Here is a 25,430-nt window from a genome sequence, read left to right as displayed (position 1 = left end):
TTATAAATAAGTAATTACCCACTTTTCTCTGTAATCAAATTGCATTTTTTCTTTGATTAAATAAAGTTTACTTAATTCCATTTGTGTCATCCACAGTTCAAACTATCACATTATTACAAAAACTGAAATTAATGCAGGGTTGCCACTTAAACAGGAGACTGAAATTTCCTGACTTTTCTATGTATGTTTCAAGAAAATTCTGGGTTATCCGCATAGTGCACACTGGCTGTGCTGAGGGTAATTAATTATGGTACCACTTAAAAATACAAATAATCTTTATAATCTCCAAAGCATTAAGTTTATACTATAAGAGGAATTGTTTTCTCAACTGCGGATTGAAATTAGAATCTACCCAATCAGGATTAAAAAATGTCCTTTCTGCAGACATTTTGTAGCTAAAGGAAGCAAGAAATCTATTTAATTATATTTTTAAATAAATTCAAGTATCTGATATTTATTTAGCAGCATATTAAGCAAAAAATATGTACATAAAATTCCGTGATGATATGTCATCATACTGCTAGAATTAGTTTCAGGAGTACGCCAAAGCAAACTGCCTGAAATTTTAAAGTATTATTAAATAATAATAAATAAATTCAGAAGGAAGAAGCCAAATTAAATTATATGACTTACATTAAAAGATATGAATAACATTAAAATAGAGTTAACTATTTAAAGATTAAAAAATTGAATTACAATAATCAATGATATTTTGGCAAATAATAAATAGTTAGCCTAGATGACTGATTACTATTTTTTATTTTTATTTTAATGCAAAATGTAACTGCGCTGTACATGCATTGTTTTTATTGCAAAACATTAGTGTTTTATACAAGAATGTGAAGGTATTTTCTTGTGTTTAACATGCACTGCACATGCGAGTCTGTCGATTCTTGAGATTACTGGAAACCAAAGTTGCTGGGAACTTGCTTTGCTTTTCTTAAAGACAGTTTGATTGGAGCTGTGAAAACTGGCTCTATGCCAGGTGCCGGAATGATGCTCATGCGATACATAATTTGCCAAGAAAGTGATCACTTCTGACATTGGCAAAAAAATCTCTTTTCTTTAGGATCGCCGCATGAAATTCCACGAATTTTTTAGATTTTGACTAAAATGTTAAAAATCCCTGATTTTTTTGGTCGGTTTTTGAATTCCCCGACTTTTCCAGGTGTGGCAACCCTGCTGAAATAAACAGCTGTCAGCTCAGCCATCAATAATTTGCATTTATTCTCGTTTTCCAAATATTTTTATTTATGAGTAGTTAAGCATCTTTGTAAATGAAAACATACTTTTGTAACACAGTCATTATTCTCATCATCATCTGCATCTTCTTCCTCTTTTTCAGAGTCTTTTGCACTGTTACGCAGTCTAACATGTCGCTCATGATCAGCAAGCACATCTTCCTCTAGTTTTTGCTTCTCATCAGCTGGCAGTGTGTCATAAGAAACTAAATATTTACAGTATGCATCATACAGCTTCGTAACCCTATCTTGTGCCTACACCAAATAAATAAATAAGAGAAATACAATAATCTGACAAAATGACACATTAAGATCTACTCGCACTTCATAAACCATAATATAATTATGCTTATATCTGATGCAAAATATACATCAAACTAATAAATGCATATATTTTGTTATAAAAACTGTATGAAATTCTGTAGATTTGATATTTTAAAAGTAATACAGAAAAATACCAATTTAATACACATATAAAATTGAGGTGGTTTTCTCAAAAACCAATTTTTACATTCTGCAACACAAGCATAAAACAAGTCGCAATTTTAAAACCAATATGTATCCTTAACAATGCAATACAATTCCAAAAAGACAGTTGCAGTTCTCACAAGAGATTGGTTGTATACTTGCCAACCTACGACACTGAAAGATTGGCAGAACTGTTTAAGAAATCAGGAGATTTTTCTCAACAACAAAAGGATTTTTAAATGATAAAAATATATTTTTTAAATAATGAATTAGCCTTAAATAGTTCCTAATTAATATCTGAAAGTTCAGTTACTAATTCTTAAATGCAAACAGTACATTCTGCATTAATAAGTTTTTGGTCCTTTGTTTTCCCAGGAAAAAATAATTTTTCGTTTTTTTGACAAAACTCATGTTGCCATTGTGTTTCTGTGTACCCATATGTTTAAGAACATTGGTCTTTCCATCATTCTAAACAGAAAATTTGCAAACGGTACACATCGCAAATGTATTCCATTTCCTGAGGAAATGATAGAAGGAAAGTCCTCTGTGTATGATTTTTGAAAAATACATGAGTATTTTACCTTTATCCCAGACATAACTAAAACAAAATATCAAAATTTCTTAGACAATTTTTTGCAAGCACGTGTGCTCACACAGCTTACTGTCAAGATAAACGAAATAACACCCTCAATCTTGCTTAGTGCTCATTGGCACCAAGTGCTTTCAGTCACCTGGTTTTTCTCTAGACTGCATTGAAAATAATGACTCAGTTTAATGCAATGAAAATAATAGACTAGTGCAAATAATGAAGCTTGCAGAGACATTAGGTATTTTTGAAGTAGGAGACATGAAAAATGAGCAATGCCCTTGCTGGGGCTCTAACCACGGACTCTCGAATAGGCGTCGAGTGTGCTGACCACTACACCATGAAGGCATGCTAAGAAGGCAAAAGAAATACACTATAAGCCGAGCTATATGAAAATCGTGAGCAATTTTAAGAATAAGAAAAAGTCGGGAGAAATGTGTGTAAATCAGGTTGCGGGGAGAATGGTTGAAAATTGGAAGTCTCCCGTCTAAATCAGGAGAGTTGGCAACTCTGTGGTTGGTGCATAAACCACGAGGATAAGATCTTTTTTGTAAAACTGTAAGGTATCTTGTTTGCCAAATAAAAACGTTGTGCAAGGTAAAATTTTCACCATCCTTAAGGAATTCAGAAGCAGAATCTGTGATAACAGTACAGATCAAAAGGAGTGTAAAATGCATTATAATAATATTTAATATCATAAGAGTGACTCAGTGAATAAATGGCAAATAAATAATGACAGCAAATGTTGCTGTAAAAAGAAGTGCCGCGAAATGTTGCTGTGAAAGTTAATCGTATAAGCAAAATGGTAAAACAAATGAAGCACCATCCACTAATAAATACACTATTCACTAATAAAACCTAGCTTCCAAGCTACAGAATCAAAATGTGTATAATAGGGTTTGTACACATTTCTGCACATGGAAATTTAAGTGCTTTTAAGGACCATCAATGAAAAAATTAAGGAGCTATCAAGTAAATGGGAAGTGAATAAACTAAAGCAATTCTCGACACCCAAACTTCCCTTCGGTAATAACACTTTAGTAATTTGTCAGAAAATAATGAATCTATAAATAGGATGCATTATTATTAAACAATCTAATATTTAATTTCAAAATAAAGTCATAAATAAAATTAATTTCATAAGTTCTTTAGAGTAATTAGCATTGAATTATAAAATTTCTTGCAACATTTATATTTTGCAATTGTAATAGTCCCACATATTTTAACAGAGATTAGGGGCTTTTTATTTGCATTTACTAACAGTTAGCTTTATATTGATTCTTTCTTTTATGGTTCATTTCATCATGTACTTGCACAGCCTAGAGGTATATACAAATTTTACATCAAGTATTGCAAGTCAAACTGTGATGTAAAATACATTGGTGGAGAGTTGCTAAAGATGGATCACAAATGGATAAATAGCATGTAAAAAAGGATATGTAGTTGGATGCCAAGTGAATAAAAAAATGTCAGAATAGTAGCACATATCAATGTGCATGGGCTTATCCACTTATACATTGTGAACCAAATTCGCATAATTTGGCTGCATTTTAGTATTTTACATATTAGTGTTTTCATGTTTAATCCTGGTGGCACAGTGGCTAGCGCATTGCGCAGCTGCACCACAAGTCCGGGGTTCGATCCCCCGTCTGGGCAAAGTTGACTCAGCCTTTCATCCCTAGAGTGGGTCGATAAAATGAGTACCAAGTTCGCTCGGGGACAAAACACCGGAGGTCCTCGCGAAAACCTGACACACCCCACACCCAAGGTCAAGAAAGTAGATTTCGAGCACTGCAGGCTGTGGCCCACTAGAGCTGTTGCGCCACTGAGTTTAGTTTAGTAGTGATTTCAGTAACTGTTATTTTCTGCAAAGTATGGCTAAAAGTTATTTGTTTAAAAGTATGTCACTTCAAGAAGTATCATGTTACAAATTAAATCTTTGAACATTTGATTTATATATTAAATATCATAAACATGATATTATAAACTTTCTAAACACTATTATCCATTCAAAACAAACACTTTAAACATATTTTATGTGTAAAATCTTTTTTGAATACGTGCAGTATTTTATGACAATGTAAGCAGTTACTATATTTATTAGTATTAAAATGAGCACCTACAGTTTTTGGCACTTTGATAATATCGGCAACTCTCTGCCACTTCTTTTTCTCAATAACTTGCTGCAATCCACCAAACTGCTGAACAGTATGATAAAATTTTGATATGTCTAACTCAATGCCGCCAATCTGCAATTAAAAAACAATGTAAGCATGATTAGAAAATAAGGCCAATAAATGAGATCTAGTCATATGTTAAAAAAAGATCACAACCTTAGGTTAAAATAACAAGGTGAACAATGATTGATAATCTCAAAACTCAATAAAAGAAGAATGAAAAGTAGAATGATCAATATTCATTATTTTAAAATTAGTATAATTAGCCCAGAAGAGCTCTTGATTCCATTTTGTGTTGAAAACTTTAAAAGGCTGTATCACTTTTCAAATTGTTGCCACCAAATAATATTTTTAAAGAAATTAAATAATGAAGAATCTGTATAGATGTATTTATGTTTCTTGCATTGTGATAAAACAATATCTTAAGCCATTGAATTTTGAATAACTTAATCCTCCACCCCAATATGTACATAAAATCTGGATGACCACATTTGGTTAGGTCAGGTTACTTAATTACGGCAAAGCCTTGAGGGCTATCTGCCTAAGAGGAGGGATGCCTTTGTGTAGGACTTTCTAAGGGATACTGGCTCGTATACATGTTAAACATGGAGAAAACCATGAACACCCATGCAGCCAGCCCGTTTGCAGGATTCGAACCTCTACCACATTTGGAATTTGTTTTATTATCTATTTCAAATTTTGTAAAACTTTAACAAATTTTGGATTAACAATCTCAACGAATTCGAAGCAAGCAATGGCAACACCGTACAGAAAGTTTTTTTTTTTTTTTAAATCTCCAGCATGTGAGACTGTGTATTGGAAAGCCTAAAGATATGCTCTTTTTAAATTATTTTGTGATATTGCTGTTGAAATGATGGTTTAAGTGCAAAAAAATGATATTTAATAAATAAAGGCAACACACAAAAAGTTACTAAAATGCTCTTCTGGACGTAATATAAAATATGGACACTTTCACATTTTGTCTAAATTTTCAAAGGGGTAATTATATAAGTTTACATGAAATCACTTATTTCAAAGTTATGAAGCCTAATGATAAACTGCGTATCAATTAAAATACCTATATACTTGTCTGCTACCATAGAAACAAATTTCATATTAATCTTATAAATATATCAAATAAAGCAAATCACAAAATTCAGATATTTTCAAAAAGCGAGCCCATGTTAAGAAAATGTCTGCTACAGGAATTGAGCATGTACTTTCAAAAGAACATTCCAAAGTTAATAGCGGATACGAAGATTTTCCATGATAAAAAAGTCATTTGAAAACATCAGAAATACTGCATTTTATTATTAACACAGTGCACCTGACACTATGACCATATTAAAAAACACAATGCTACACATACAAAACAAACACATTTTTACTTATGTTTGGTGCTACATATACACATGTTCCCATGTAGAATGTTCATGTTAATAATATCTGGTTTTCTTTGCCCACTGCAGGGAATGTTTACAGTTTCTTGATTTCATAATATAAATTAGTTATTTTACTTTATTTATTTTCATTATTTTACTGTTTCTTCTTAATGAGAAGTAAGAACATACGCTTCCAAAGTGTAAACAAATATCTGCCTCCCATTTCGAAGACACTGGGGTATCAGTAACCAAAGGAAAAAAACTTGTTGTTTTTATTTGAAAATATTTGCACTTACAATCAGGTCCTAACTCATGCACGATTTCTCTTTCATAACACTGTAAATGCTCCCAGTTTTCTTCCTCTTTTGGGCATAAAACTCAGCCTCTGAATCGGAGCCTGCACTTGAATTTCGCTAGTATTTATTTATAAATGTATTTATATATTTATAAGCACTACTGTAGAGGACAAAATCATTGTTACAAGAGATGCTTCTTCACTCTTGGTTGCATGGGCAAAAATCGTTTTCCACCAGTATACAAAATCCTTCCACAGTTACAGTTACAGATACGAATACTTTTTTCTTCTGAAGTGATTCATAATGCAAGCAGTAGGAAAGCTATTCCTACTGCTTGCTAGATGGCATTATTACATCAATTTTCACAAATAAATAAATAAATAAATAAATAAATAAAAATAAATTATCCTTCCTAGGTTGAATTACCAGCATTCAGTAATTTTAACCACTTGGCTGCTGGTCAGCCCCATGTTTTTAAGTAAATTTGAAAAAATTTAATGAATCGGAAAAACATCTGCAAACTTTGCAGGCATATATAGTGGTATAAAATCTTTACAATTAATATTTCAGTATTTGCAAATAATAAGATAAATTTAAATAAGTTGATTTAGCATGAAATTTTTTTATCTATAGTTCCTACACATTTTCCCCCCATCTTACATTTATAATATTTTTAAACTCATTTATAACGTGCTCAGTCCTGAGATTTCTATTTTCATAATGAGAAAGCCAATACAAAAGTGTGCACCACAAGACAAGATGCACACATTGTTATCAAATGGCCCAGCCAATGTAATATAGCTTCTCCACAAAACAGGTTTAGTTGCCAAGAAAATGGCAAGGGAAGGCAGGGTTGCCAGATTTGGGGACATGCCATAGACAAAGAGAGGATACGCTAAAACAAATTCTTATCAGTTTACCACATAATATTCTCGAAGGCAGGTCAAAAGCTATATAAACCCTGTCTGTATGTGGAGTAGCAGTGCCTTCAGCTCCATGAGCGATCAATTGAGTCGGGAGCTATGAGCTAGTGCTTTGCCATGAAGCTGTCTTCAACGTTGTAGCCTGAAGGCTGTGTTGCTCCTTGTTTCAGCGTATTTATCGTAGTTTTTTGACAATTGTAAATGTGTCTTTGGAACGCTCCTGTGAAATACTGACAAATAAATTGTGTTTTGTTTCTTAATCATGTTGTCATCAATCGCTCCAAATCCATGAACCTGTACAACGCAACAACATAAGTATAATTTTATAATTTAGAATTCCATTATATTCAGAAGCAATACCAGGGATAAGGAAATGTATATCAGCTTATTAACTGGTGATTACATTGCTCAATTATGATTTTAATTCGTACCAAGAAAGCACTGAAAGGGACATCAAGATCAAGCAGAGCATAACATTTCTATAAAAAGAATATAATGCACACTATTAAATTCAATAAGTACTCCTACATGTAACTACTTACTAAAGGAGCCTGCTCCAGTTTTACTTTTTGAGATTTTAAATGTTTTCTAATGCATGCAGTATGTTGTACATTTGGACCCCATCTGAAATTAAATATATCATTAGAAAAGAATAGAAAAATGCACATATCTTTTATATACACAAACTAATTCTTAAATGATTAAATATTAACACTGGTATACCTGTATAACATTTTATGTACATATTGGTTATGAGCTGTAAACCGCATGTCATCATTAACTTTGCATTCAGGCTAACAGAAAAATAAATATATAAAATTAGACAATACAGTAAAGAAACTTTTCAAGATTTTTACATGCAAATAAATTTACTCAGTACTTATTTATTATTTATTATATGTAAACACACAATACAAAAGTTTTACTTTTGTTACACTTTCGATACTTTTTCCTACAGAAAAAGAATAACATAATTGAATCACTTTTAAATAAAAAAAAAAGCACAACAATTTTACAACATATAAGAATACAAAAACTGAGCTCACATAGCTGAGTAACAGAGTGGGTATATTATGTATATATATACAGTCAAAAGTCGTTAATTCGGACACCCATAATCCGGAATGATCTATAATCCGGACCTCAAAGCTACAAACTTTCTGCGCATGCTTCGCGTTCACGCATGCGCACAGGCGTTTACGAGAGCGCGTAAGACCCTTACGGCTGTGAATATGTTTGTGCGCATGCGCGTTTAATGTTTAACGGAGTTATACGCTAAGCTAAAGTTATTCAGTTAATGTTGCAGATTGCGTTGTTCCTTAATCTTCGAATTGGATCCGGCTTATTATTTTTTTGGATTATAATTCCGTACTAAGTTTAGTATTTCGTCTCGATGTACTCCGTCTTTGATATGATTTAAATCAAGTTCCTCGTCATTATAATTCGCTTCCGATAGTGAAGAAAGTGACCCAGAGGTTATTGAAAACGAAAACATTTCGATTAACAAATTAGTCGGTATTCTCAACACAGCAATTATAGGACTTGAACAGCGGAACTTTGTAACTAAACAAGAAATTATGTCTGTTTAATAGAATTAAAGACAAAGTATTGTCACATGAAATGAAGCAACTTAAACAACTTACATTGAAAGAAATGTTTAATAAAGTAAACAAAGAAATATTAAGCTTTTTCTTTTTGTAAATTTTGATACCCTTTAGATCATAATTGTTCTTTATTTCATAAATTACGGTTTCATATTTTTAATTTTGTAATTTTTGCATGCCATCTTACCAGATTTAAACTGATGATCTATAATCCGGAATCGCCGAAGTCCCGACGAGTCCGGATTAACGACTTTTGACTGTATTTATTTTTGGTGCACCAACTTTTGTTTGACTTTTGATACTTTTTTCCATACAGAACAAGTGGTCAAAATACGAGGGTAAGGTAAAACGTTCTTGGCCAGACCCCATACATGGCACTCCAATCAGCAAAAACTTTTTTGTTTTCTGCATGGGTGCACCTGTCATTAGTTCGTATGACCAGTTTCAACTTGTTCTGTCAAATAGTTTGTTTACACGAATTTTCGCAGTAAGCATCTTGTGTGTTATTTGTTAAAATGGATAAACTTGAATATTGTGCAGTCATAAAATTCTTCATTTTGGATGGATCAGCCTCTAAGCAAATTCCTGTGGTTGAATTTAAATGTGGCTGCACATCCCTCAAAGATCTGTCACCATAGATGAGACACTACTACACACCAGAAATGAAACAGCAGTCTAAGCAATGGGTGGAAGCCGCTGGTTCAGCACCAAAGCAAAATTGATCACATCTGCTGAAAAGGTCACAGCCAGTGTGTTTTGGGATGCAAAAGAGATCCTGTAAATTGATTACCCTGCAAAAGGCAGAACAATTACAGGTGAATATTACTCCAACCTTCCTGACTAGGATGGAAAAACTGGATGCCAAAATTTGCAAAAAGATGCCGGACTTGAAGAAGGAAATAATCATTTTTCACCAGGACAACACATCTGTGCACAAGGGTGTGTTGGCAATTGGAAAACTGCGGGATTTGGGGTACGATTTGTTAAGCCATTCTCCCCGTTCTCCTGACTTGGCACCCGAAGATTCCCATCTGTTCTCAAACTTGAAGAAATTTGTTTCTGGGAAGCACTTCACATCCAATAAAGAAGTTGAGAGGGTTGTAGATGAATATTTTCACAATGTTCCAGACTCTCACTACCAGGAAGGAACACTGATGTTGGAGAAATGCTGGACCAAGTGAAGTCAAGGAAGATTATATAGAAAAATAAAATCATTTTAAAACTGAAAGTCACAATCTTTCATTGTCAAGCTGAGAACTTTTCACCTTACCCTCGTATATAAATACAGAAGAAATAATAATGATACGCGTAACTTTTCCATGCTTGTACATACTTTCCTTTTCTCGTCATACACAACATTTTATAAAAAGTACAGATGTCTTAATTTAAAAAGGGTTGCCACTCAAACGGGAGAATGAAATTCCCTGACTTTTCCAGGTGTGTTTCAAGAAAATTCCAGGCTATCCATGTAGCGCATGTTGGATACGCTGAGGGTAAATTAACTATGGTACCACTTGAAAACACAAAAATTTGCCAATTACATATGAATATATAAACCTAAAAGCATCACTTTTATGATAGGAGTTGTTTTCTCCACTGAAAATTGAGATTAGAATCTGCCCAATCAGGATATAAAAATATTTTTTCTGCAGACATTTTGCAGCTTACACAAGAATTGGGGGGGGGGGGGTACTTTCGTTCAACATGGACTGTACACGTGCAGGTGATTCTTTTGGATTCTTAAGGTTACTGGAAACCAAAGATGCTGGAAACTTGCTTTTCCCTTCTAAAAGATAATTTGATTGGTGCTGCAAAACTCGGCTATACTCCAGCTGTCTGAATGACACTCACACGATACACGATTCGCCATGAAAGTGATCGCTTCCGAGCACGAAAAACTCTTTCTTTTTTTGGGATCACAATATGAAATTCCCTGACTTTTCTAGATTTTGAATAAAATATTTAAATTCCCTGACTTTTTTTGGTAAATTTTCGAATTCCCCAACTTTTCCCAGTTTCCCAGGTAGAGAGGCAACCCTGTTTAAAAATGAGCATTTCTTGGTATAAGACCTCCTGCATCAAGAACAATGATGACTCAACATCTGACATAAATTTCAACAAAAGAGCCAGTTCAGGGCACTTTAAAAGCTAATGCTATCTTTTTCATTAAACTTAATGCCAAATAATGAATCAATTTTAATAATTACTAGTTCAAAAAATATTACAGGAGATCAAATATCAAAACATTTTGTATAAAGTGAAAGGTAATATTAAAAAAGATTACCTTGAAAGATGAAGGTGGGACTATTTTACAAATACCATATTTTCCAGCTTCAGGGTGTATCTTACAAATGTACTCCAAAGGATCTCGGAACTCCTCCATGGTGGGATAATACACAGGTGCTGCCACCATTCTTGCAGTTTCTAATGGAAAAGGTTCACTATTTGACAACGAAAAATGCAGGGGAATTTTAGCTTTTTTTACGAAGGTCCTTTTCTTGACCTTGGGAGAGGAAGACTCTAATGAACTATTTACAGCATTTGTAGATTTACTTTTACCAGGAGTCGAAACAGTAGGAACAGGTATTTTCTCAGGAACTTTGGTATAAGAACTAGCGGATGTGGAAGGCTTTACAAACTCATCTTTCTTTTTCGTTGCTAAAGGCGATTCAACTACTTGAGAAGGCACCAAAGTACGCACTTCAACTGTCGGCGACGGAGAGCCAGCAGGAGTTATTGTCTGCGTCCCCACGGACATCTCTTCGCTTCTGAGGTACTCGGGAATGATATTAATACTTTCATCGATGTCGTCATCTCCAGTATTTGTGGCAGCATCGGCCATAGTTTTGGGGACAGACAAATCCTGAATAAAATGTACAGGCACTTGAGAGATGCTGTCTCTGGTAGCTAAGAGTATCGTACCAGAAGGAAAAGCTTCATCAAATACACCACTAAACTCACCAGTCACAATAGTTTGCAACTCATCTGGAGCACTGAAAACAAGATCAGCAGGAATAGGCTGTGAAACATCAGCTGATATAGCTTCTATTGCAGGAACAACTTCAGCTACATTTTCAATAATAAATGAAGGTGCTGTACTAGTCTCGTTGGTACACATCTGAATACTGCTACTCAACGGTTCAGACGCAATAAGCACTTGTTCTGCTGCAACGTGCGATTCTGGTTTTAATTTTGCGATAAACTGCGAATTTTCAGGTATAGAACTGGTGATTTTGCCATTTGATATTACAGCATTTTCAGTAATTCTCAGTTTTTCCTGGCTATCTTTTCTATGATGTTCCGTTTTAGCTTTGTGCTTTTGTTTTTTACTTTTGGAATGTAATTTACCTCCTAAATCCGTAAACTTTAGTTCTTTACGAAGTTCCTTCTTTTTAAGTTTGTTCTTTTTAGATTTAAGTCCTTTCTTTTTAGAATATTTTCTGAGAAGTTTTTCAGAGAGTTTTTTAGACATTTTTTTCCCCTTTAATATGGCCAATTTTCTTCGCTTTTTTGATTTCTTATACTCAGATTTATCACCTGACATTCGCCGCTTAAATTCTTTGAATCCCCTAAGTTCATCAAGAATGGTAGATTTACTAAATATTCTCTTAATCTTTTCTATATCTCTAAACTGATTATGTTTTTTCTTCTTCTTAGGCGATTTTGTTTCATCATAACTATTTGATCTTGACAATTTACCAGATTCTTTTTTGCTACTTTTATCCTTCTTTATTTCTAAAAATTCAGGATTTATGTCAATTGGCTTTTCAGATGAGCAGCCATCTTTTATTTCTTTCTTGCTTAGCTTTAGGCCATCTTTTTCAAAATCTCTTTTAGATGACTTAGAGCTACTAGAACCATCTCTTTTATGCTTAGATTTTTCCTTATCCTCTTTTTTACTAAACAAAATTTTCTCTCTCTCTCGTTCCTTCTTCAACAGTTTTGCTAAAGACTTTCCAGCCTCTTTTTTATTCAGTTTGTCTTCCTTTCGGAAAGCTTTTGATTCCTTGTCGTGAGTCTTATTTTTAGAGCTATCTTTCTTATGTTTAGAAGAATCACTGTCCTTTTTAAATTTGTGAAGTTCCTTATTTGTTTCTTTTTTCTCTATTGTAATATCTTTATTTGCCTTACTGACTGCATTCACTTCAGTATTTAATTCTTTGCTTAAAGTAAAATTTTCATTAGTATTAAAAGATTCAGATTTGTGCTGTAATTTACTTTCAGATTTCAATTTTATAAAATGGTCTAAAGTTATATCATAATCGGAATCATCATCAGAGTCCGACAGTATTATTTCATTAGGCATTTTGGAAGTAACTTTATTATTCAACTGTTCTTTAAGATTTTCTCCCCTTTCATTTTCTTGATCTAATATGACAGAATTCTTTCCAGTAATTACAGTATTTTCATAATGATTTCTATTCTTTTCAATTTTATCTTTTTTCTGGTTCAACTTGTTTGTATTTTTGTTTATTTTTACAAAATCATTTTCATTTTGACATCTTGTACTTTCACTTTTATCTTTATTTAATTCTTTCTTGGGAACTTTATCTAGACCTTTTTTGTTGGATCTACTATCATCAAGAATGCTGACAAGTTTTTCTTTATATTCTTTCTTATTAATAGACCTGCTTAATGATTTTATATCTATGTCACTATCAGACTCCTCAGAGGTAAAACTATTTTCGTGTTTACTTTTATTTAATTCTTTTTTCTGATGCAATTTATCAGTACTTTTTCTCACATCTTTACTCACTGCTGAGGAATCTTTCTCTTTATTATAATCCTTTTTATGAGATTTTCCACTCTTTTCACTTTCTTTTCTATGAAGTTTTTGGGCTTTTTCAATATATTTTCTTGGAGATAATGCATGATCTTTATCATGTTTCTTCAAGTACTTCTTTTCAGCACTCTTTTTACAAGACTGAACATTATCTTTTACATTCTGCTCTTTAAACGTTTCAATTTTCGAAGTTCTGTCTTCGGGTGATTTTTCTTTATGTCCTTCTCTAATAAATTTACTACAACAAGGTTCATATTTCTCAATTAAATTTGATTCATCACATTCAACATTTAAAACAATCAACTTTGAAATATCTTTGTTAGCACTTTTTTCAGTTTCTGAGAAGTTTAAATTATTTTGAACATTAGTTTCTTTCACTTCTATCAATGCATCAGTATCTTTATTCCTAAAATCATTTTTATTAGTCTCAGTATTATTACACACTCTGTTTAGTGTTTTAACCTCAGAGACAACTGAAGGCAATAAATTCAGTTTGCTAATTTCTGAATCAAATGTGTTAGGTAAGCTTTGCAAACCAGCACTAGAGGTACTTGGCTTATGAATATCAGTAATATGTTTAACATTAACATCAAAAGAACTGGACTGCTCAGAAGTAGGGATATTAATAGTTCTCGATTCCTTTGAAGTACTTGCACTATTTTCCTTGCTCAACCTAGCACATGAGTTTTTGATATTAGATGAAGTTTTAAGATTTGCTCCATTCTCTACTATAGCTTTAGGATGTGCAAATGTATTAGGTACAGTAACTAAACTTTTAACATTGGATATATTTTCCAATTTAGAGTTTGGATGTGAAGATACACTAGAATGTGCAATTTTTGCATTTTTATCGTTTGATATATTTGCAGTTTTTGTTTTAGAATGCAAAGAAATATCAAATGTAGCAGGTGGTATGTTTTTAACAGATGCATTTTCTATTTTAGCTTTAGAAGGTGAAGATAGATTAGATGCTTTTGTTTCCCAATTTTTATCATTAGATATATTTTCACTTTTAGTTTTAGAATGTAAAATTATTTCAGATGAAGCTGTTGCTAGGTTTTTAACATTAGACACATTTCCTGATATAGTTTTAATATATGGTAAAGCATTAGATGTAATTTCAGAAGTTTTAGTATGAGGTATGCTTTCTGTTTTGGATTTAGTATGTGAAACTAAATTAGCTACATTTGAACCTGTGCTTTTAATATTTGATATACTTTCTGTTTTGGATTTAGTATTCAAAAGTGTATTAGTTGCATTTGCCCCTATGCTTTTAATATTTGACATATTTTCTTGTTTGGATTTAGTATGTAAAAGTGTATTAGTTGCATTTGCCCCTGTGCTTTTAATATTTGACATACTTTCTGTTTTGGACTTAGTATGTAAAAGTGTATTAGTTGCATTTGCCCCTGCACTTTTAATATTTGAGGTATTTTCTGGTTTGGATTTAGTATGTAAAAGTGTATTAGTTGCATTTACCACTGGGCTTTTAATATTTGATATATTTTCTGGTTTGGATTTAGTATGTAAAAGTATATTAGCTGCCCCTGTGCTTTTAATATTTGATGTACTTTCTGTTTTGGATTTCGGATGTAAAAGTGTATTAGTTACACTTGCTCCCGTGCTTTTAATATTTGACATACTTTCTGTTTTGGCTTTAGTATGTGAAAGTGTGTTAGTTACATTTACCACTGGGCTTTTAATATTTGATATATTTTCTGGTTTGGATTTAGTATGTAAAAGTATATTAGCTGCCCCCATGCTTTTAATATTTGATGTACTTTCTGTTTTGGATTTTGGATGTAAAAATGTATTAGTTACACTTGCTCCTGTGCTTTTAATATTTGACATACTTTCTGTTTTGGCTTTAGTATGTAAAAGTGTATTAGTTGCATTTGCTCCTGGGCTTTTAATATTTGACATACTTTCTGTTTTAGATTTTGGAAGCAAAGATCCATTACAAACACTAGATGAAGTGCTTGGTTTATCATCAACTGGAGCTAAAACTTTTGAGCTTCGGGTAATTTTTACAGATTCTTTTACTTTAAGAACATCACTCACAGATGTATTTTGTTTCGATGCTCTTGTTCCATCTACAGCTATAGGTTTCCTTTTCAGAGGTTCCTTGGACTGACACTTTGATGGTTTCAAATCTTTAACCGTATGTACTACTTTCTGTCTTTTAGGAGGAGGGAAATCTTTTGGCAGTACACGTTTTTTGTCAGGTTTAGAAACTGGAATTCTTTTAGTGCTTAGTACTTTTGACCGTTTTTCAGGATTGGACCAAAACAGCTCTTCTATCTGATGTTTGGCACTACGCGTAACACGTTTATTTTGAAGGTCTTTTCTTAAGGACATTGTTTTCATAACAAGACTTTTTCTAACTTTTTTGTACATATTTTGCTTAGTTGCTCGCTTAATAATAGTTCTCGATTTTATATTTTTATTTTTCAGAATATTTTTCTTTGCTTTTAAACGATTTTGCATGTGCTTCCGGAGCAAAACTTGCTGCGAAGATAAATGAGAATGCACTTTAGAAGCAAAACGCCTGCTACGTAGTCGCTCAGATACAGAATTTTTATTTGATACATTTTCTGGCCCACTTGGGGTGACAGCAGGAGTAATCTTTTTTGTTGGAGCTGCACTGATGATTTCTGGTTCACTATCAGAATCAACGTCTACAATAGGAGGGACAAGTTTGGCTCGCCGAAGCCACGGAGTCTTTTTACTTAAAACGGAAATTCTTTTCTGGCTGAAATCTCTAGTAGGATGAGCCGATCGTAAAGATTTACGCTTTTCCATGGCAAGCTTTCTTTCGATGCGAGTCTGTTTATTTTTAGTTAAAATTACATGTCCCGGTTTCAGCCGAGTCTTAGTTTCAACAACCTCCGGTGAATTTCTCTTTGACAGAGATTTAATGCTTTGTGATCTAGTAGCATGCCCTCTTGTATGAGATATCAAAGAGGTAGCAGCATTTGTATTTTTAACAGGTAATAATTTTTTCTTATCAGCAGCAATTCTCTGTTTCTTGTATTTTTCTCTAAGGGCATGAAATGTTGATGACCTTGTTCTTCCATTACATGAGGATTTTAAACGAGATGAAACATTTGTTGGAATAAAATCTTGATCACTCTGATCTCTTGACTTTCTTTTGCGTACAATTGATACCTAAAGGAAAAGCATAATGAACTATGAATAGAAAATTAAAATAAGGATTCCAGAGACACAATCGGAAAAGGAAAAATAATAATTGAAGTAAAAAAAGCAATAAAACATTATCTGATACATACACAAAAATCACATTTGAATGATTCAATGTACTTATCAATAAGAATGTAAGCTGCTGAAATGACTTATTATATCTTATTGAAACATTTATGTATAGATTTGGGCTACCTGTCTTTTAAAATAGCACAGTTTTCTTTACTATATTAAAATAAAATATTCCTATGAAAACTTTCATAAACTGAAATGCCATGAAAAAAAAAGAACAGAAAAATTATGAGTAAAAACATTTTTAGCTTTCTCAGGATCATAACAAAGGCACCTAAAATCATACCAATTCATACAGAAAATATAATATACTAGCGAGCAAGCCTGCCAGCTCAGCAAGCTGCAGCCAATTTCTATGAAGCCCTGAAAAGCAAATGTATGAAAACATTTCAATATGAAAGAAATCAGTTTATTCCTTCCAAGCAACAACCAATTCGAAAATAATTTTTCAACTGCCCAACTAGGGAAAAAAAGCTTTTGACACTTAAGGTTAATATGTATGACATTATGATTTAAATTTCATGTAACATAACATCATTTTCTCACTATTAATAAAAGAATTAACATGCCAATACTATATTGTGCCAATTATATTAACATGAGACAAAAAAGTTGCCAAAAGCAGCTATTTACTTAAAATGCTGAAATTAACAAAACAGTTTCGACATATGATGACATATGCAAATTGCATGCTTTCTTCAATTTCAAAATAATAATATGTTTAATGATTGCTAATGCTATTTTTATTTCATATTTCGTAAAACTTATGCATTTTTTTAATAACAAACTCTATGATTTGAAAGTGAGCAGTGTCAAGACTTTTCAAAATAAAGCATTTTTATCTCCAATGCACGAGACTGTTGCCAATCAGAAAAATGAGTGGAAAAATTAGCATTTTCACAGTTTTTAAACCCCTTAACTGTTGCGGAAATCAGAAAAATGAGTGCAAAAATTAGCATTTTCACAGTTTTTAACCCCTTAACTGCAGCGGAAAATGTACAAGATTCATTTCTCGGTGCCACAGTTTTTCCCACAGACGCGCGTAGTTATGCGATGCATTAGGGGAAAAATAAGTGTAAGTTTTACTTTCTAAAAACTGTTTACTTTCACAAAATAAAGAATAAAATAAAAAAATGAATGCACAAAATTTAATGTTTACAGTAAAAGTATAATAAAAAGATGTAAGAATAAAAAAAATATATTTTTATAATAAAAAAAGATACCTAAAATGAAGTTTCGATCAATTTATTTTTAGACCAGTAAAGTGTAATATCAGGTTTCAGTGTTATACCTTGTGAAATCAGTATGCCTAAAAAAACAAATATTTCTTCTGAACTGGTTGAATGCCAAGATTTTGTTCTCGATTTTTCCTTAGCAAGGTGTTGGTTCATAAACTCGTCTACAAAACGGTTAGTTTCAGTAACAATATGAAGCACAAGCAGTTCATCACAAAATAATTCCAAAAAGATAAATGGGTTTGAAACATCCGTTATATTTTTCTTTATTCCTGGAACCTACTACAAAAAGTAAATGAAAATGGAGGGCACAGGTTAATAATAATAATAATATAATAATAATAATAATTAAAAAAAAAAGACTCAAACACCAGCCAATACTGCGCAGTCATTACTTTCACCACTTTAGACACATTCCTCTCTTCAATTTCTCCCCATACTTCTCTCAAATAGTATCTTTCTTCACATACTTTGTCAAGGTCACCACGGCAGTTAAGGGGGTTAATTAATATCTCGACTGATTAAAGCCCTACGAAGATGAAAATGATCGAAATGACTTCACACAAACTTTTGGAATCCGAAATAATGTATTAATTGTTCGACACTGCTATTGGTATTTCATACTTTGTAAAACTTACAAAATTTTATTAACAAACTCTACAATTTGAAAGTGAACAGCGGCAACACTTTTCAAACCAAAGCAGATTTTTATCTCCAGTGTGTGAGGCTGCTGGCTGCCACTCAGAAAAATGAGGGCGAAAGTTAGCATTTTCAGGGTTTAAATTAATATCTTGTACGAAGATGAGAATGGTCAAAATGGCTTGCCATGAAGTTTTGGCACCAACCAACCAACAGACAGACAGATGCGCACAGATTTTAATAGTACTGATAGTATAGATTTTGTACTCATATTTATACACAGGAAAAAAAGAATTTTTATATCTCAGATACAGAACACATTATAAACCTATCCTAATTATCTACATTTTGAAAATTAAGAAATAAAGATTATGTTCTTTAGGATTATTTCTAACCTAAGGGAAAAAACATATTTATGTTCATGGAACATTGGTCATTATGAAAGTTTAGAAATAATTTTTTTCACAGAACAAAGATAAGCAGAATTTGAAGCTGTTAAATGAAACTAAACTAATAATAATAACAAAAAAATTGCTTCTATATATAAGTCATTAGTTAATTGAAAAGTTATCATATTATTAAGAAATAGAAATTTTCTTAAATTACATAAATGAGGAACAAATTTAGGAAAATCTCAGACACCCACATTAATAATTTCTACTCAAATCACCTATTCTGTTTCCCCAAAATTAAGACCTAGTTAATACTGTCGGTCAGACTTATTTCCAAATGACCAGTCAGAGTGCAGGCTCAATGCATCTACACACATGATAATGACATTACACATTTCAGGCATAGTACACATAAACAATAAAGAAGTAGGCTGAATGCTACTACAGCGCAAAGTCCAAAATCTGGACGTCCATTATCCGGATGTCAAAACCACCAACAATGTTTTTCTCATAAGCTTTACGCATGTGCATTTGATTCTCCCCTACTCGCATAATAAAACATCTGGAGAGTCCCAATTCTTAATTTCACTTTGACACTAAATAAAATACCTTGTTATTGAAGAAACAACCATTTTAGGATAAATTTGTATGATCAGTAATTTGGCTCCGTTGCTGCGTACCTGCTTGCCACACATCTCAAACCGAAACACTCCACATAATTACATCGTTGATCTGACGCCAACGTGGCGAATTATTATTTATTATACTTTCTTTTCATCATGGTAACCTTTTATGTTGACATTACACTTGTCGATGATTACAAATTTAAGTTAAATGCGCTTTAAAATGTTGACGAGGGAAAAAAAAAAAATTACCAAAAATTTCTTTCCATATGCTAAAAATAGATTTTGTTAATAATACTCATAGACCTGAAGATTCTACGAGAGCCATCCAGGAAGTAGATTACGTTTCCGTCTGTGTCCGCTAGGGGCGGGGCTAGCGCGGCCATCTTGGGGTCAGAGCGTTGCGCAGCTCAGTCTGCATCTAGCCGTGCTAGTGAGAGGTTCGTGCTGTGCTCCGTTCAGATACTGTGACGGTTTGAAATGTCTGCGTTAATTGAAAATCCCGCGAGCTGCGAGGTGCCCTCAGTAATAAGGTTTCTGACTGCAAAAAACTGTAAACCGATAGAAATCTATCGGCAGCTTCGTGAAGTGTATGGGGACAACATTATCACTGAAGGTGGAGTGCGTCAGTGGGTCATAAGATTTCAAAATGGCCGAACCAATGTTCACGACGAAGATCGAAGTGGGAGACCCAGCATAGTGACCGCCGAACTTCTCGAAAAAGTCGATGCTAAAGTCCGTGAAAATCGAAATTTCACAATAATGGAACTTTCTTTGAGTTTTCCACAAATTTCGCGAAGTTTGTTGCACGAAATCATCAGCGAAAAGCTTGGTTACCACAAGTTTTGTGTAAGATGGAAGGCAAGAAGAGGTAACGAAGTGGTTGAAGGCGCAGGCGGCCGAATTTTTCGACGAAGGAATTTCCAAGCTCGTACATCGATACGATAAATGCCTTAATTTGTATGGTGACTATGTAGAAAAGTAGTATTTGAGTGTGGCTTTCATCTGTATATAATAAAATTTGTTTCCTATACTTTGTTTATTTTTTTATTCCAAAACGTAATCTACTTTCTGGATAGCCCTCGTATTTAAGGCTTGTCAGGACTTGTGTTTCTCTTGATTTGCTTTGGAAACATGGAATGCCCTGAATAAGAACAGGGAGCTTACTCAAGCTATGTTCAAGATTTGTGTATAACAGACGACACAAGCAGGAAGGGTATACGAAACCCTTTATTTTCAATACTTTACAGGCACTTCCGAACTTCGAAATACAGAGACCAACCACTTGTGGTCTGAACGTAAGAATATAAAACTACTAACTAAAACTCTAACTAAAAGCTAACTTTGAATTAGTATACAAATGCCTAGCACTAAGACTGGCCTTTATTTAAAAATAGTATGTATGTAGTACGTCGAGCTGCTGAAACTACAATAAGTTTGCAAATATCAAGAGGGGTAAACCTCTGGCCTTAAAGGCAAACAGCAACCGAGTGAAAACTCGTAAAACTGCAGTGGCAAGCGGCTTGCTTCCTAAAACTCCTTCTCTCTCTCCCGCTTGGCAAAAACCCACAACTTAAGTACTTGGGCGTTTGCAAGACAATTTGCATAAACAAGTTAAAGCATTTAATTCTGGCTGGAAGTAGAAAATAAGAAGTGATAGCACAGTTTTAAAATAAAAGTAAAACTTAGGATCCTTACAGTCTATTTGAATTAACAACTGATTTGTTATTCACATTAACCCAGAACCAGCGCCAGGGCTCCTACGACCGCACCGAGTCGCAGAATTTAGGACCTACAGAGACTGCATCAGGTGGTAAGATATCTAACGCTGGCCCTCAATAAGTATATATGGGAATTTATTTATTCAGAACTCTGATAAGCCTTAAGCATGTGCAAGTAATAGACATAAGTATAATAAATAACTAAACTAATACAATTCAGGCTTAACTGTCTTAGTGCGTGATAGAAGCAACATAAAAGTTAACGGAATAACTTGTCATTAGTCGCCCAGCTGAAGATGCATAGCTAAATACGTATAGTAAAGGATAGCTAAATTTGGTAATGATAGCCGCTAATTTTAAAGGATTTTGGATATTGCAAAACAAAGGTGAAATTTTCCAATTAACGGATTTTGTAAAGAAATGTGGAGAAGGGATAATAAATGAAGATGACTCCAACAAAGTAACTGAACAAGAGAATATGTCTGCCTACAGAATTAAAGAGAAAGTATTAGCAAAAAAAAAAAAAAAAAAAAAAAAAAAAAATGAAGCAACTTAAACAACTTACATTGAAAGAAATGTTTAATAAAATAAACAAATAAGCATTAGGCTTTATTATTTTTTTTTTTTTTTTAATTTTGATATCCTTTAGATTATAAATACTTCATTATTTCATAAATCACAATTTCATATTTTTTATTTTATAATTCCTACATGTTATCTTACTAGATTTAAATTGATGATCTAATATCTGGAAAAATCCCAAATCCGGAATTGAAGCCCCGACAAGCCCAGATTTCAGACTTTGTTCTGTACTTCGAATGCAATTAAAATGATCTGCTGGTCTGCAATTCAACCAGCTCTCACCACACTAAAGACAAAGCATTTTATGGTAGAAAAAATCTGATGTGGACACACACATTTCGTATGGAATATTAAATTACACACATTTTTACTACCTTTCATTTAAGCTTATTTTTTGAATTTCATTGGCTATATTTCTCATTCAAATAATTCAGTTCTCACTTCATGGCAAGGGAGGGGGCCATAATGTCTCAAAATATCTTTAATAAAAATTGAAAAATATAGAAAAACGTAAAACACCAAATACAGTTAAAACAATTAGAAAAACAATTTTCAGAATTAAAAATTCTAAAAAACGAAAAAAAAAAATTACTGACCAGCGAGCAAGAAGGCAGATTTTTCCGTGCACAAAGCTGAAAGTTTACTTTTGGTCCTGCTTGGCAAAAAAATACTGAAGGTACAGAAACTAACTAAATTCACTATTCTGCTAAGTTTCAAATGTAAACAAATATGGCTGCTCTATTAGGCTTAGTCGCACTTTTAACTAACAACTTTTAAATTGTTAATTATTCTAAAACTATTGCATGCATATTAACTAAAGGCATAAAAACCTTAAGCGAAATGTAAGAAGAACACTGAATCACTTTTAAAGCCAAAAAATGCACAATTTACCAACTTATCAGAATAAAAAAACTGAGGTCACGAAGCCGAGTAACAGAGTGGTGATATTATATATATATTTACTTTTGGTGTTAATACATACAAAAAATACAACCAAAAAGGGAGGTGCACGACTACCTGTATAGCAGTCCTATGTACGAAAGTTTTGTATTTTTAAAATTTTTGTTTGTTGACCTAAGTAGGAATTGACTAAAAATATATATATTAATATATAAATAATATTTTTTATATGAATTTTTTTTTTGAAAAAAACATGGCATGCATATGAATTGTGACACATATTTAAGATAGAGACTAAATGGGAGATTCTGTCATTCAAATGGTTGCTTATAATGTGAAAAATTCTTCATTTTCAAAACTGAGGAAAGCACCATTATGTAAGTCAAACGGTAATAATGTTGTATTTTGCAACAACACATACCTTTTTGGTCTAACCTTAATGCAATGAAAATAGTAAGACAAACTTTCAGTTTTTTCTTTTTTTCATAAAAAACATTGAAAAAGATATCTAAAAAAAAAAAAGTTACAACCAGTTTCTACTTAAAGAAATGGAGTTTTAGAACTTTTCTGTTTACCGTATGGAATCGTTACGAATTTTAAAATCAAAATAATTTTAATTTAATGAAAAAAAATTTTTTTACCTCTTTCTGTGATTTAAGAACTGTTGAATTTGTTTTCTTAATAACCTGGGAAGCACCTGGGTGACGCTTGGATGAAGCTTTACAGGCATGTCTGCGTACCCCATTCTCTACAATTTCATGCTTAGCATTAATCTTCTCACGACTATCAGAATTCTTAGCAGATATTTCTTTTACATTTGGACATTCTTTAATTTCTGGCTCAGGACTCAGGCTTCGGCAATCTGAGCTACTGTCACTTTTTGAGCAGGAATTTAAGAAATCTAGAGATGGAGGTAAAATCGAAGTACCTAAAATAAAATTGATGATTTAAGTTTTATTTCAGAATTAGCATACTCAGAATGTAAATGCAGTAAAATCAACAAACCTTAGAAGGTAACTGCAATATTATTAAAGATACAGAAATTTTTATTTAGACAAAATAATTTCAAGTTACTAATAATGATGAGAAATGAAACGAATGAAAAGGAGGGGAAATCTGCCACATTTCATTAACACATATTTTCATTCAAAAGAAAATTTTTCATCCACACCAACAATTATGAACGAAAGCTGTATTCAAGTTTCATTCAAAGTTTACATGAAAACTTTGTATGGCTAATCTATGAGGTGTGCCCCCAATTCAAATTTAACTAAATGCCTTAATTTAGACTCTTATTGGAATAATGAAATTTACACTTTTCACAAAACTTAAACAGATGTTATACAAGTAAGGAACAATGATTAAACAATATTAGTTATTACAATCTAAGCACGAAGCTCTGGGCGATCCATCTCGAAACACACACTACATGCATTAAAATTAATGGAAAAAAACTATGACTTCCTTATACAAAATATTAAATTATGTACCATTTCCCCCTGCATTTCATTTAAACTTATTTCATTGAATTTCATTAGAGATATATTTCTCATTTAATTAATTCAGTTCTCACTTCCCGGCAAGGCAAAATTACATAAAAACTCAAAACATTTTCATTATAAATTGAAAGATATAGAAAAATATAAAACACAAAATACAGTTAAAACAATTAAAATTAGAGTTTCTACACAAAAACAAGCAATTCGGCGGCCAAGCAAATGTAAACAAATATGGCTGCTATGGTGAAAACAATTAGGCTTAGCCACACTTAAACAACTTTTAAATTGTTGCTAATTCTACAACTACTGCATGCAGATTAACTAAAGGCATGAAAGCCTTAACTGAAACATAAGAACAATATAATTCAATCACTTTTAAAGAAAAAAATGCACAATATTGAAACATATAACAACAAAACAAACAGCTCACTGAGCCGAGTAACAGAGCGGGTATCTATATTTATATACCTTCAGTGCAGCTGATTGCAACCCAAAAGGGAGATTCAAAACTACATATTATAGCAGTCCTATATACAAAATTTCAACTGTCTGGGGCAACTCAGTTATGAGTTATGCAAGATACATACCTACATACAGATGCCACGAAAAAAACTTTCTTTTGAATCCATTTAAAATCAGTTTTATAATTCATTTGGGGGAAAAGAGTCCTTTATTCTGTCCTTACATATAGATGCCAGGCAAAAACATTGTTAAATTGCATATAGCAGTAAAAATGGACATTTTCATTAAAATTTGGTACTCGGAATTTTTTGTGATCGCAATACTTCTTTTACTTTGTACAAGGAAGTAAAAATTACTACTCTCTAACAGAATATCACAGAAGTCATGCATAATCAGAATTATGCACATGAAGGGCCACAGGGAATTTTAATGTAAATTTAACATAAGATAAATTGCATATCTTGAATTACTTCCATTTTAATCTTCTTCCAAGAAAGCTGACAATTCATTATACTCTTAAGAAGAGAGCATCATGAATAGAACTTTTATGGTGTGATAATCGTATTTCTTTCTTCCATTTTCCTTAAGGGGAAGTAACTATGGCTACAAATTTTCCCAAGCACGAGTGGGATATATTTACAGCT

The 25,430-nt window shown here is 32.6% G+C and overlaps 1 protein-coding gene across 1 annotated transcript in view; it reads right to left on the bottom strand.

The window, feature by feature from the left end:
- The window catches only part of Jarid2 (Jumonji, AT rich interactive domain 2), a 92,332-nt gene that overhangs the window by 46,565 nt on the left and 20,337 nt on the right, over window positions 1-25,430 (bottom strand). Inside the window, exons 5-10 of the mRNA XM_085822776.1 lie at window positions 23,467-23,753; window positions 10,962-16,628; window positions 7,797-7,867; window positions 7,616-7,697; window positions 4,419-4,544; window positions 1,290-1,496 (exon numbers count right to left, since the gene is read on the bottom strand). Of these exons, the coding sequence (XP_085678902.1) occupies window positions 1,290-1,496; window positions 4,419-4,544; window positions 7,616-7,697; window positions 7,797-7,867; window positions 10,962-16,628; window positions 23,467-23,753 (6,440 nt within the window). The remainder of the gene's footprint in view (window positions 1-1,289; window positions 1,497-4,418; window positions 4,545-7,615; window positions 7,698-7,796; window positions 7,868-10,961; window positions 16,629-23,466; window positions 23,754-25,430) is intronic.

Source organism: Stegodyphus dumicola, chromosome 1 (genome assembly GCF_044657685.1).
Source record: "Stegodyphus dumicola isolate Sdum_Otavi_A_Nest chromosome 1, ASM4465768v1".
NCBI classification, from domain to species: Eukaryota; Metazoa; Arthropoda; class Arachnida; order Araneae; family Eresidae; genus Stegodyphus; species Stegodyphus dumicola.
The sequence above is the reverse complement of the archived record's forward strand: the minus strand, read 5'-3'. Positions and strand labels throughout refer to the sequence as shown.